Below are 14,726 nucleotides of genomic sequence, written 5' to 3' on the forward strand. Positions count from 1 at the left end.
GCGCCGCAGCCCGGGGCCCCTGTGCTGGGGCCCTTTTCCCCCTCGGTGGTTTCTTCCCAACCCCATCCCTCTCCCCACGGGTCTCTTTTCTCTCGACATTGGCTCTTCCACTTCTTCCTCACTCCCACCTCGGTCGCGGACTACCTTGGTTCCTCACTGTAGCCTCTGTGGGTAATTTCCTCGAGTGCCCACACTATGCCAAGTACTTACCATCCCTCTCACCTCTCCCCCTTCCCTTAGCGCTTTTCCTTCCTCCCACTCTTCCCTTTCCTGCCTTCCTTTCTACCCCTATTCCTATCTGATTATTCCTATTTCTCACTCCCTATCCCAGTTGTCTTATTCTGTTTTTTTTTCCTCATTTCTCACCTCTATCTGTATCTCTTGTCTGTCTGTCCGTCTATCTCTGTCTCCCTCCCACTCTCTCTCTCCCTCTCTCCTGCTATTAATTTCCCTGATTGGCTCCCTGGCTCCAGCACCGCTGATGAGCCCTATTCATTCCTGGGCCTGACACTCTCGACCTGCCCTAGCTGATTGCTGGGGGCTGGCCCCAGGCGCGCTGATGAGCCCCAAGGGTCAGCAGCGCTAATTATTCGCTAATTGCAGATGACTCTGTTCATCTCCCCCATCCTCAGACAGAGAAATGGTAGCGTCTTTTGCCACCCCCACCCCCAATTCCCCGCGGTGTAGTTGTCAATCTAGAGGCAAAAGTCATGGGCATTTTTGCTTGACAGGAGCCTCAGGTCAATGGGCAAAAAAGACTTAAGACAGGCAAGTCGAAAGAAGAGTGACCTGAACTTCAGGATACAGAGCAAGCCTAGCTAGCTAAAATGGGGGTCACCTGGTCACTGGTAAACTGTTATTCGGGGGGAGGGGGGTCAGGGAGAGCCCAGGTAGTTAAAATTAATAGCAAGGCCAGGCCAGTTTAGGAAGATGCAGTCTAGATAGGGGAAGTTCCTGGGCTCAGGTAAGCGCTTCTGAGCCAAGGCAGAGCAGGCGAGGAGGAAACTCGGGATCTCAGTGACGTCTGTTCACATCAGGAGTGTTGTGGTGGCCTAGTGAGCACCACTGATGCCAGACTGATGTATTAAAAAACAGCACCCTGAAAGACACGGTCACCAGAGTGGGACAGAAAAGTGGGGGGACCCAAGAAGGGAGCTTTCTTTGGTTACGCTTGATTGACAACTGGTCAAGAGAGGTAAAGGGAGAAGAGTGTGGTTTCTACACAGTCCTGTTCTATCTTTGGCTCTACATGAAACTCACGAAGCCTCTGAGAGACAAGTCTAGTGGGAAGATGTCGCCATGGAGAAAGGAGAGGCGCCTCACCTTAGGTCGGCGAACCCTACCTCACTACTGGGGGACTAAGATCATCTTCGTACATCCTTCTAAAGACATTCTTCAGAACCCTTTGTTAAACTGACCAAGCACTTCATGGTACCAATATGGAAGACTGGGTTTGAAAACTGTCTTTACTTTAAAAATGAGAAGTCAGTACTTGGTTTGATGGCTGTATGGTACTGGATACACAATAGAGGCTCATTGACTTGGTAAGTTATTGAGGGAACTTTGGGTTACAATCACTGAAATTAAAGCTGAACAAGCAGTAACAACACCATCAAATAAAGCATGAAGGAAGAGACATTTTTAAAAGGAATTGCACTCAATTTTTTTACATAGGTAATAAAATTACATAGTACAAAATTCCAAGAGCTCAGAAGTGTATATATTGAAACATCTCCTTCCAACCAGTACCCCCCTCAAAAAAAGGCCACTTTAATAAACCTGTCACTGTCTCGTGGGACAGAATGGATCATGCACTGTCAAGGACTCAAGGTTAAAGACCCTCTGATCTTGAAGATGTAAGTCACTCAGCTCAAGCCAAGAGGTTACTGCCCAGAATTATACTTAGTAAAGTGAAATTCTCAGCTCAAACTGGCACAGAGAGTACAGGCTTAACGCTTGTTGCCAACAAATCCCAGTTGGCCACCAACTCTGAAATGAGGCAAGTGAAACCCCAGGGACTTTGTATTGCCCTGGTGCGCTTTGTGTTTGTTGGACATTGTATTTTGTAATCTGCTTATATCCTCTGCCTGTTCCCTTGCCATGCTACGCTGGGGTCACGAAGTGGGTCTTCCGCATAGTCCTTGACATTCACTAGCTAAACGAGGATGAAAGCCACTTACACCGTGGCAACTGAAGCAGCTCATTCCTCTTCCCTGCCCTTTTGTAGATGGTGGAACTTAGGCCAAATGATAAATGGGGAAAAAACAAATTGGCTGGAGTAATAAGACCTGGAGCTAAGTTCCTGTTCTGACCCCTCACTGAGCCATGTAACCTTGGCCCTTCTGACCTAACTCCATCTGTGAGACAAAGTGATTAATATCTACTCTACCTACCCAAAAAGCCCGCGCAAGGATCAGACCTGAAGAAATGCCTTTCAAAATACCTTTCCTTCCTGTACTAAATGGACAGCGGAGAGCAGAGGGGTCAGGAACGGAAGGCCCCCAGACCAGTGGGGCGATCCTTTACTTTGTGATCAGTATCAGGGAAGAAGCCATCACTATGTGAATAGAGCTGGCTCCTTTCTTTAACCAAAGGAAAACTCTGTGCTTCTCTTACTGAATCCCTGAACAGGCCCATTGCGGGCAAGCACTTTTCTGTCTAACACAGTATTCTGCTGCTTTAAGTGTCCACATGCTCTAACTTGTTCCACTCTGACTGTATTTCACCTGTTGGGTAAAGGCTCCCACAGAAGAATTTTATTTCGAACCTACCCTGTCTGCTTGTGCCTATATCGGACCATCTGCCCACCACCCCCGCTTCATGGTCTGTAAGCCAGCACGTAGGGTGCTAAGAACGAAGTATTCTAAAGTCAAAGCCAACGTATCTGTACCTCCAACCTCGCTTATTGGCAGGAGAGCCCACTCGCGACGGGCAGCGTCGGGTCCTGCCCGCGGGTGCCCTCTGGTGGCAGCAGCGCGCAACTGCGTCACCGCGAGAGAAGTGCGGGGTGCTGCAGCGCCCCCTGGCGTTGGTCTGGGAGCCGAGCGAGGGCAAAGGAACCCAACCAGGTGAGCCTTCCTAGGGGGCGAGGGCGCCGGGCGCTGCTGCTGCTGCTGCTGCTGTTGCTGCTGCTGCTGCTGCCAGGAATTTCACTGCGAGGGCACTGGTTGGGCGGGGGAGGGAGATGGTACCCAAGAATCTTAAAGTCCAGTACGCACGCGTGTAGGTTCATGTATATTGTTTTGTGTCCAGCTACTTAAACCCTGGGTGTTGTATAAAATGTGTGCTGTTTGTTGTGCGCGCACGAGTTACACGTGGGTAGCTTCGTGGTGGGGAGGTCCGCGCCTCCAGTGCAGGGCGGAGTCCTCACGGAGGCGTGAAATTGGTTTGGAGCAAACACATTACGGAAAGCAATTACCGGGGAGAGGTTCTGAGCCCGCGGGACCCGCAGCCAGGAGGCTGGGGAGGAAGCTCCCCGGCTTGCAAGAGTGTCCGTGGACGTCTGGCCCCAGCAAGGACCTTCCTAGCACTGCCTGCTGGTGGGAGAACGCGTGAGGTCGGGCCGCAGCCCCTCACGTTGCCCACTCCGCATCATCTTCCATCCCTCACCCCTGCCCTCCTTAAAAAGGCATCCTGCAGAGGATCCGAGACCCTCAGATGTGGCCAGAAATCCTTGTCCCTTCTTACCACTTCCCCGTCAAGTCCTCTCACGTCCCTGGCCCTGCTGCTCACCTTCCTCGAGCCCTCAGCTCTTGCTCCCACCTGTCTTTGTATTCGCTTCACTGCCCCTTGTATTTGAACTAGCTATTCACACACTTGCTTTCCAGACTAGATGGAAAAGCCTACTGAGGGCAGGGAGCGGTCTCCTCCACAGCTGTACCACTAGAGCCTGAAACCTGGGGCTCCGGAAGCGCGAAGTGAATGACGCAGATGGGATTAAATGAAGTTTCCATCAAAAATGCATAAACAGCGCTCTCAGGAAGGCCATCATGCCCTTGGGAGTCGGGACTCTCACAGGGCACTGAACACCTTTCACAGGCCAGCAATCCTCTTTATAGCCCCAGACCTGACCCTGTCCCTGAACCCCAGACATGAAGATCCAAAGGGCCTTGTAACAGAGCCTCTCTGAGAGGTGCAGTGGGCCGCTCCCACTTGTATCTCCCAGAGGGACCACCTGCTTCCTCCACCCCTTGCTCCCTTCTCACCCTCCCCACCTTAGACACGATGAGCACCACCCTCCACCCAGTTGTTCAGCCCCAACACTGACAGGCATCCTGGGTTCTGCTTTCCTTCACCCCCTCCCTCCAATCCAGTCCATCAGCATGTCTCCTCGGAGTCTTCCCAGAAGGGTCCCAAGTGTCGCCTAACGGCTTCCCCAGCTCTGGGGACACTCTGGACCTCAGCAGTGGCCTCCTGATGCTCTTTGATCCTCCCCCTCCTCTCCCCAGAGCCATTCAGCAGCCAGAGGGAGCTTTTCAAACCTAAATCGGTTCATGTCACCCCCCGACCCCCCAACCCCCAATCTCCCAGCTCTTCTCCACTCCTTTCCCATGGCTGGCTCCTCCTCGTCATGCAGGCCTCACGTTAAATGTCACCCAGTCTCCAACAGCCTCCAAGCACCCTGACACTGTCCCTGCTCCTCACTAGAAAGTTCCCGCCAACCGAGACAAAGAGCCAGGCCTCCGTGCGCGCCACACCTGGACCATGAGGGCCCTGAACATACGAACATACGAACGGGCACCGGGGCAGCCGCCCCAGCACCCCCCTGCCCCGTCCCCCCGCGTCTCCGGGAGAGGCCGCACCCGGTGAGCTGACCTCGCACATGTCCAAGCCTCGCCGGAATCGCTTCCCGACCCCGGCCTCCCGCGTCACGCGTGCGACTTCCGCCGCGGCGGTGGGGCCCGGCCTCAGGCAGCCCGCCCGCGGCCCCTCCAGTCAGGCGGTCCCGTCCTCCCGTCGCGCCCCGCTTCTGGAAGCCCAAACTGCCTTCCCGGTGGGAACCCGGGCCCACTCACCTCGGCGCCGACCCTCGGAGGCTTCGCTCTCTGCTTCTCCCTCGACGCCCGCTCCGGCCTCGCGCTCTCCCGCCCTGCCCCCACCGCCTGCGTCTGCCAGGCTCCGCCCCGCAGCCTCGTTCCCGCGGTTGGCGGGAAAAATCGTGATCGCCTGCGCCTGCGCACTCTGGGGCCCTGGAAAACCTGTCCGGCGACCCTTGACGTCACGGGTCACGGTGTATTTGATTGGCTGCTCTGCATCACTGGGCAACTCTATCTTCCTACCTGCGCTTGGGGACTACCTGTGATTTCTTAAAATCTTGGTCCTGCAGAGGACCCCAAGGGGGTCTCTCCTCTCTTGTACAGATGCCGCAACTTGAGCCCAGAGAGGGGAGGAGACTTAAGATCCACACCTTCATGGCAGAGCTGAGACTAGAACCCGGGGCAGGTAACAGTCGGCTCAGCTCCTGCTGCCACAAAGCTAACGCGAAGAAAGGAGCTGATGAAGAGGGACGGGCGCCGGGTGTGCGTCCCGTGCTCCTTGACGTACAGGACAGGCTTTTTTCCAAACCTGAACCTTTCGCTCTCACCTGAACCACGGTTACCCCCTTTGATGGCACACCTGCACCCACCTCACTGGCCTTCCTGCTCTCCGCTTCCCATCCTTAGCCTTTACCACTCTCCCCACCCTCTGCACTACCTCACTTCTGCAGCAGCTCTTCCCTACCCAAGGTTGTTTGCCCACCCACCCGCTGACACTGTCTCACTTGGTGGCCCTTGTACCACCTCCTGAGCCCGAGGGGCGAGTCTGCCTGGGATCGCTCAGCAGCTGGCAGATTCGGAAGGGGGACGATGACACAGCTGGCACCATGGGGCAGATCCAGGGGCGCCCCACAAGCCTGCGCGTCCTGAGTCCCCTGAGTGACCAGCTCAGAGGAAGGCCTGCTGGAGACAGCACCCAACAGCACAGGCCTGCAGACTTTTAATGCTCCTACAGGGTTTGGATGGGCTGGAGGGGTGCCTCAGGAGATCACCAAGACGAGTCTATCACCTGCCATGAGTCCAGGCTCTCTCTCCATCAGACGACCCCTGGCTGCATGGTCCGTCTGCCTCTCTCCCTGGTGGGAATGACAGCACGCACATCTCCTGCTGAAACGGCCACCTCGGCCTGAATCAGCTCAACTCAGCCCCAGGCTCGGGGTGCTGTGAGAAGCAGACCAGAGCCCCCTGGGGCCTGGGGCATCTGCTTTCAGGTCTCTCAAAAGGCAGCAGACACCTGGAAGGAGAGGTGTGGATTCAGAGAGGTCACACGGTCCAGGGGGCTGGCTGGTTCTGGCTGAGGTCCTGCCCCCAACTCCTCTCTTGCCTCCTACCCACCCTTCTAAGTGGCTGGGACTCCCCACGGAACCCGGGACTCACCTAGTAAAGCACGTCCTCGAAATCCAGCTGCAGGTAGAGCAGANGGGGGAGGGCGTGGGGCAGGCAGGCTGCCAGGTGAGCACGGAGCGCACAGCGGCTCAGATGCTGCAGTGATCTGGGCTGTTTCACCAAGGCGAAAAGGGACGAATAGAAACGGTGGTGCTTCTGGGGACAGAATGAGGGGCTCAGCGAGGCAGCCTTGGACAAATGGCACACATTCCTCCTAAAGCGGGGAGGCTGGTGGCCAACAGGTGTCTACGGGAGCCTATAAGATGTAGCATTTTGGGTGTTAGCTCTGTGAGTTTCCTTCTTCTGGGACATGAGAAGGTCTCTGGGTGGATTCTAAGGGGCAGAGTGGGGGAGCCGACAGAGCTTCCCCGTAGGAGGTGGGAGCCTCTGGGGGCCGGGCTGAGTGACTGTGTGTGTTCAAGGTCCTGGGATCTGACCTCCAGAGTTTCGGGAGGCACCAGGGCCATGGCCTCCTCGGAAAGCTGCACGACACTGTAGGTGTTCATCAGGACCTCGATGGTCCTTGGAGACGTGCACCAGCGCTCCAGCACCTGGAGGAGGCAGAGACACATCAGTGCTCCTGGGGTCACCATGCACTGCCGGCTCCCCAGCCAGGCCACACGGGGTGACCAGACAGCGAAAGAAGGGCTGCTGTAGGTTGAGTTGTGTCTCCCCACCCCACCCCCAAATATATTGAAGTCCTAATCCTCTATTAGAAGTTCCCTATTTAGAAATAGGATCTTTGCAGTTGTGATCAAGTTAAAGTCATTAGGGAATTGAGAGAGAAGGGAAGAGGCCAGGAGAGGCTTGATCAAGGAGTGATAGTGGAATCCAGTTGGATCCAGATTCATTCTTTCATTTCCTCGTTTAGTAGGTATTTACCGAGGGCCACTATGGGCTGAGAACTGGGGCCCCAGCAATCAGGACGATGGACAGGTCCTTGTCAGCTGGGAACTTGAATTTCGGTGGGAATAAACAATAACCACATAAATAACTGCTTACACATAAGCCACCACAATGAAAAATAAGTAGGCGTGGCGACTGAGCGTGGTTGGGGGGGTGGGTGGTCAAGAAAAGCCTCTCCAGGAGGTGACCTGCTGCAGGGAAGCGTGAGGGTTGTGGGAGAGCAATCCATGCCAGAGACTGTGCACACAGAAAGAAAGACAGCCGCACTTGGCCTGAACACACACACACACACACACACACACACACACACCATCACTCCCCGGAGTGTGCATGGACTACCCGGAAGCACATTTGTATTTCCTCCACTCCATCTCTTTTTGCTGTATCTCAAGCTATAGACAGTGGCCACAGACCCTTTGAAGAATCTGAGACCAGCTAAGTGCTCTCTCTCTGGTGGCATTCCTGTGCATAATACCCCTCTCCCCCATACACACCTGCATGTAACATTGGGGGCTTTAAACACCCCCCTCCAAGGAGACCCTTCTGCCTGGCAGGCTGGGAGCACTACCTGTGCTGGGTGCCGCTGGGTAGCGGGGCCCCCAAGAAAGCATCGCACACACCGCGAGCCCTCTGCTTCCTGCCCTGCATCTTGGCAGTGCTCACTGGAGGCGCCCCATCCCATCTGCTCAGAGCAGGTCTGTGACTTACTCCTCCTTAGCTCTAGGAAAGAACGGGCTGGTCACATTTGACCCTTCTGCTCTTACCTGCTACTCCCGTCTGCTGTTCAGGCTGGGCCTCCCAGCCCACGCTGATTCCTGCCTCTGTGCGCTGCCCGGAATGCCTGTGCCTTCCTCCTCCACCTCCAAGCCCTTCCCACTCCAAGTCCCATCCCTTCCAGGAAGCCTCCTGTGGCTGTTCCACCTGCATCCCTCTCCCTATATTGGGATAATGCCCAGCAGCTTCCCCAGAACTTTCTCACACATTATTTAACTTAGAACAGTTTGAGCTAACAGGTGTTGAGCACTACCTCTAGGTTAGGCCCTGTCTAACGGGCATTATTTTTTTTTTTAAGTTTCTTTATTTTGAGAGAGAGCGAGCAGGGGAGGAGCAGAGAGACAAAGAGGGATCGAGAGAATCCCAAGCAGGCTCCACACTACCAACTTAAAGCCCAACTTATTGGGGCTCGAACTCACGAACCATGAGATTATGACCTGAGCTGAAATCAAGCGTCAGGCACTTAGCCAGCTGATCCACCCGGTGCCCCGACTGTCTAAAGGGCTTCATACGGATGAACTCAGGTCTCGTACTGAGCCTAGGAAGCAGGCACACTCTTCTGTCCTTGTTTTACAGACGAGGAAACTGAGGCGCAGAGAGATTAAGCAACTTGTGAGGGTCACACAGGTAGCGCGCCAGGCTCCAGAGCCAGCCCTCTTAGTCGCCACCTACTTCGGAGTTTGTTGGGAGAATTGCTGGAGGAATCCATGCAGCAGGCAACACCCTTTAGAAAGTGTCTGGTGGTCGTTTGGGCTGTACTTGCTTCTGTTACCCACGAGGCTCTTATACCTACAGCTTTTTATTACTATTGTGTAGACACTGTATTACAGGCAAGGAACATGCATTCAGAGAGTTCCAGTGACTTGCCTACGGTCACAGGAACAAGCATCAATGCCAAGCTTCCTGAGCACTCAGTGGCTCCTGGAGAGCTGGCTGGGGCTGGCCGTGATCACAGATGACTCCTCCCAGGGAAGCAGGGACCTCAGGCAAGCGTGGGGCCACTGAAGATCATAGGAGACGGAGGCAGACTCCTGCCGGAACTTTTTAATCGTCTGGGACGAGGCACCCAGAATGGGGAGGAATGGGGCACTTGGTTGTGCCCGCCCCCTTGGGTCCCTAAGGCAGGGCAGGGCAGGGCTAGAGATGAGGGCAGTGGGGTCCCAGGAAATCTGTTCACTGCTCTGCCTCCTCCTTCCAACCCCTCCCCAAAGGGAAAATCATTAGCTGTCAGAGCCACCGTCAGATTACAGGGAATTGCTCGTCTCCTAATTATCTGGTGTTAATAGGAGATTAATTAGTGTTAATTGTTGATTTTCTTGTATTTTCCCAAAGGGGAGACCAATCTGCCGAACTCTCGGGCTGTTTAATTATTTGGTCTTGCTTAGGAATCTAGACAGATGCTTCTAGGTTTGTGAGTGAAGGAGAAAGGCTGGAATAGCAGAGGAATGTCCAGGACCAGGCAGGGCTGGACAGTTCAAGCCCAGAGATGGGACAGGGGGACCTGCTCACAGCCTGCTGCCCTGTATCCATTCTGACCCCGGCTCTTCAGAGAGCGGGGGGTCAGGGAGGGGTCCCTGCCCAGCACCCTCTGTGACATTACATGGCCCCCTGCAGACACGACACAGCAGGGGACAGGGCCTCCTGCCGGGACGTCAGTAGCACAGATCTTCAAGTTGAACCCACCTTGGGAATATTTATGTTAATAAAATAAGATACAGACAGGAAATTGACAGCGAAAGCCTTTCTCTCTGGTGCCGGGATAGCAGCGGCTGGTCCGGGTGATGCATGTACTGCTAAGCTCTCAAAAACAGGGACCATGTCTGCCTGCCAAAGGGCAGGAGACTTTGACCCTCATGACCCAGGCTCATCGCTCTGCCCCGGGGGGAGCCTCTCCTGTGCACAGAGTGCCTCACTGAACGGATCCCACTGCCAGACAGAGCTCCCTGCAGAATTCTTTCACTGGCTCCCTCCCCTGATGAAGAAAGGACTCCCTGACGCCCATGTCAGTCTTGGCTCCTGTCTTTTCAGATGCGTGACAATCTGGCCCCCTGCCCTCAGTCCACCTTCATCACACATGTGTGCATGCACACATGCATGCATACACATTTATGCACACGCACGTGTATACGTATGTGTGAACACATGCGTACATGCATGCGTGCACACACACACACCCCCCCCCTCCTGCTGGTCTGCGTCCTTGCCTTTGCCCCCTACTGGGCTCTGCTTGCTTGATGAATGAAAGATGATGAACTGTGCTCAGACGTCTCAGGCTACATCTAGAGCGAGCGGGAACACAGGTCCGAGTCTCCCCATCCCCTCCCCATCACGCCCCTCCCCTGGGGCCCCAGGTCCGTACCTTGGGGAGGGCCCCAGGCCAGACGCGGACGGCACCGTGGTTGAGTAGAGCCTGCACTGCGTGCTCTGGGCTCTGAGCCAAGGCCGCAGCTGGGCCCTGCAGAGCGTAGTGCAGGGGCGTGTGTCCCCCGTAGTCCATGGCGTTGGCACTGGCGCCGCAGGACAGGAGCAGCTCCACGACGGCCGCGTGGCCGCGGCGACAGGCCAGGTGCAGGGGCCGGCGCTTGTCCTGGTCAGCAGCATCGGCCTCGGCTCCGGCTGAGAGCAGCAGGTGGCACAGCCGGAGGCAGCGGGCGGTGGTGGCCTCGGCATCGGTGGGGGATGTGCAGCGGATGTCACAGACGGCCAGCAGCGGGGTCCAGCCTTCGGCGTTCCGGGCGTTCGGGCAGGCCCCCCGTCTCAGGAGTAGTTCCGCCAGTTCCACGTGGCCCAGCCGGGCGGCCACATGCAAAGGGGTCTCCTCCTCCTCCTCAGACCGACCGTCCACTTTCGCCCCAAACCTCAGGAGCAGTTCCGCACACCTGTGAGGGCGAGACGGCGTGGTGGGGAGGAAAACGGGGCCCTACGCCCCTCCCAGTCCGAGCAAAGCAAGGCTGGGGGGAGTCTTGGGTGGCTCCTGGTTCTGTCTGCTCCCCACCTTCCATCCTGTCGGTCACGGTCCCTAGACACCCGAGCAGCGCTCTGCACAGTCCACAGTGCCTGCTCTTCAAGCCCACACTCTCTGCAGGAGGAGTGACGGCCACGTGTGGCCACCATGCAGTGAGAACAGGTGCCCCTCCTGAGGGCTTTACACGAACTGCCTTGTTCCCCCCCGCACCCCCTTCAGAGGAGGACACTGAGGCCCTGCGGCTGTGAGGACTTGGCCCACTTTCACAGCCAGGAAGGGGAGGAGCTGGCAGCGGGCCAGGGGACAGCGGGGTAGTCAGGGCCGGGCGTGCTGGGGCTGGCGGAGGAAGTGGGGAGTGGGACCTGGCAGTGGGTGCAGATGGAGTTGGGGGCGCGGGAGAAACAATGAAACTAAACTCGGCCAGCCAGGTTTGCTCCCAGGAGGCCCTCACGGGAGGCTGTGCAGAATGCGAGAATGTGCCTGTAAGAATGTGTGCGGTGAAATTGAAGCCTAGGGGGACTTCACCTCTTGGAGCTCTAGTTTCCTCATCTGTAGAATGAGGACAACTGCGAGTATCCAGACCTCATGAACTGGTGAGCAGCGTAAGAGACAAGGCCGGGGAAGGTCATGACAGTCGCACTGGGCAGGGAGAGTGGGTGGTGATGCATCTTGGGGGCTCATTCTGTTATCCCACCCACACTTCTATGTGTTTAAACTTCTCCATGATAATTTAGAAAAATACATCTGTTTACTCGGGAGAGGAGAGAATGATGATCACTGGCTGTGATCTCCGAGAGGCTGGACTAGAACACGCCCAGAAGTAAAAACTGTGGGACTGTATAGAGCTGTGTTACCCAGCCACACACAGCTATTGAGGGCCCGTGTTAGACGCCTCCTAACTGAGACGTGCTGTTGAGTGTAAACTACACACCCAGTTGGAAGACTTGGTACAAAAAAGAGAATGTAAAAATATCTCATTAGTTTTTTTTTTTTTTTAAATATCGATTACATGTTCAAGTGACAATATTTTGGAGACACGTGTTGAATAAAATATATTATTAAGATTAATTTCGCCAGTTTCACAGATATTTGTATGCCCACACTCACAGCAGCATTATTCGCAACAGCCAAAATGTGAAAACAATCTCATCCTTCAGTCAGCGGTAAATGAATGGATAAAATGTAGCTATCTACGGGCTACGGGCAGCCTGGGTGGCTCAGTGGGGGAAACATCATCAGACTCTTGATTTCGACTCAGGTCATGATCTCACAGTCATTGGATTGACCCCCGTGTTGGGCTCCACGCTGAGTGTGGGAGTTCTCTCTCTTGGGGTTCTCTCTCTCTCTCCCACTCTCTCTCTCTCTGCGTTTCTCTCTCATAAAAAATAAACAAACAAACAAATAAATAAAAATTTAAAATGTAGCATCTACATACAATGGAATCTTATGCAGCTGTGAAAAGGAAGGAAATGGTGACACTTGCTATAACACGGATGAGCCCTGAGGGCACCAAGCTGAGTGAAATAAGCCAGCCATCCAGGGACAAATCCTGTGTGATTCCACTCATCTAATTTACTGAAGAGTGGTCAAATCCTAGAGGCTAGAAGAATGGCAGCTGTCGCGGGCTGGAGGGAGAGAGGACTGGGAAGTTATCGTTCGGTGGGGACAGGATTTCAGTTTTACAAGACAAAAAATGTCCATGAGGTCAGTGGTTATGGTTGCACAACAGTGTAAATGTACTGAGTGGCACTGCATTGTGCACTTAGAAATGATTAGGATGGGGCGCCTGGGTGGCTCAGTTGGTTAAACCTCCAGCTTTGGCTCGGGTCATGATCTCACGGTTCATGGGTTCGAGCCCCGCGTCGAGCTCTGTGCTGACAGCTCAGAGCCTGGGGCCTGCTTTGGATTCTGTGTCTCCCTCTCTCTCTGCCCCTCTCCTATTCACACTCTGTCTCTCTCTCTCACACACACAAATAAACAAACATTAAAAAATTTTAAAGAGAATAGAATGGTAAGTTTTATGTTTTATGTATTTTACCTCAATTTAAAAATTTAATTTCATCTATTTCTTTTGTCTTTAAGATTTTATTTTTAAGTAATCTCTACACCCAAGGTGGGGCTCGAACTCACAACTCTGAGATCAAGGGTCAAACACTCTACTGACTGAACCAGTCAGGCATCCCATTATTTCTCATCTTTTTTTTTTTTTTTTTAAAGTTTACTTACTTATTTTGAGAGAGAGAGGCAGAAAGAATCTCAAGCAGGCTCCGCACTGTCAGTGCAGAGCCTGACACGGGGCTCGAACTCACGAACTGCGAGATCATGATCTGAGTCGAAATCGACTCAGGCTCTTTACCCACTGAGCCACCCAGGTGCCCTATTTTCCATCTTTCTGATAAAACCTACTAGAAACTTTAAAATCACATATGTGGCTCATGTTATATTTCTATTGGAACACACCGGTATAGAATATATCTTCAACCATAATTAGTCAGTGGGGTCTGCTGAAGGATAAGGTCAACAGGAGGGAAAAGAGATAAAAATCCGGCCCCATTCAGGAGCAAGATGTGAAATGTGTCAGGTATGCAGTCAGTAGAGAGAAGGCCTCTACTGCATATACAAGTTAGTTCATGGATTTGCCACGGCTCCGTTTGCCAAGATTCAATGCCCATCAAAAAACTGAATGAGGACTCATTCCCCATTGCTTCCTACACGTAGGGCATCATTATTTGGGTCACAGCAAAGGAATTTTCCCTACACTAAAGAATACATTGTCACATGGGTATGTCCATCAGTTTCTTGTGAGTTTTGTTAGTTGAGCTTGGTCCCTAGGCCCGTTTATCTGAGGGCACCTGCCAGTAGGGAAACACCAGACCTGCCCACAGGGATCAATGCATGCCCCCGACTGGGGGCTGCTATCCTTTACAGACTGCCTGGATCCCGCCTGGACGGTCAGCTCTCTGAGGGCAGGACTGTGCCTCAGTTACTGCTGGGCTTAGCACAGTGCCTGCGACATCGGATAATCTCAGAAAAATCAAAACTTCATAGTATAGCACCTGCCCGTGATGGATCTGGACAACCTCCCCAACATAGGCTCTGCAGCGGGGTCCCCGCTGCAGCCCTCCCATGCCCCTGGGGAAGCAGAGGCTGTCCCAGGGCCAGGCCATTGCCAAGTTCCAGGGTCAATGGCAGGGTCAACACCCTGACTCTCCACCTGAGCCCTGAGTCCGGCCCCCCCNCTTGCCTCCGCTGGGAGTGGAACGCGGGTCGGGGCGAGGGGTCACTCACTCAAGGGTGCCAGCCCCCTGGCAGAGGTGCAAGGGGAGTTTTCCATCCTGGTCGGGGATGTTGGGGTCGGCTCCTGCCACCAGCAGCACGTGGGCACAGGCAGCGTGGCCCGCAGCACAGGCCTCGTGCAGGGCGGTGCGGCCCCCCGGGGCGTGGTCAGGCCTGGCCCGCCGCCTCAGCAGCAGCCGCAGCACTTCTGTGTGGCCCCGGCTAGCTGCCACGTGCAGTGGCGTGGTCAGTTCCTCTTCGTACGTCAGAGACCAGAGTCCTAGGGAGAGAGGGACATGGGCCTCAGACCCCGGAGGGAGGGGAAGAGCCGCGGAGGAGGGGGGCAGAGGCTGGGAAGTGAGAGCCCAGAGCTCTGTCCCTAG

The 14,726-nt window shown here is 54.6% G+C and overlaps 1 protein-coding gene across 1 annotated transcript in view; it reads right to left on the reverse strand.

Annotated features, from left to right (window-relative positions):
* Positions 1-5,998: 5,998 nt before the first annotated feature.
* The window catches only part of ASB10 (ankyrin repeat and SOCS box containing 10), a gene marked incomplete at its 5' end in the record, with an annotated part of 9,567 nt that continues 839 nt past the window's right edge, over positions 5,999-14,726 (reverse strand). Inside the window, 5 exons of the mRNA XM_077761537.1 lie at positions 5,999-6,270; positions 6,414-6,578; positions 6,860-6,973; positions 10,462-10,981; positions 14,356-14,623. Coding sequence (XP_077617663.1) covers positions 6,414-6,578; positions 6,860-6,973; positions 10,462-10,981; positions 14,356-14,623 — 1,067 coding nt within the window. The remainder of the gene's footprint in view (positions 6,271-6,413; positions 6,579-6,859; positions 6,974-10,461; positions 10,982-14,355; positions 14,624-14,726) is intronic.

The sequence above is a fragment of the Crocuta crocuta genome, unplaced genomic scaffold (genome assembly GCF_008692635.1).
Source record: "Crocuta crocuta isolate KB4526 unplaced genomic scaffold, BGI_CrCroc_1.0 scaffold408, whole genome shotgun sequence".
In the NCBI taxonomy this organism is placed as follows: Eukaryota; Metazoa; Chordata; class Mammalia; order Carnivora; family Hyaenidae; genus Crocuta; species Crocuta crocuta.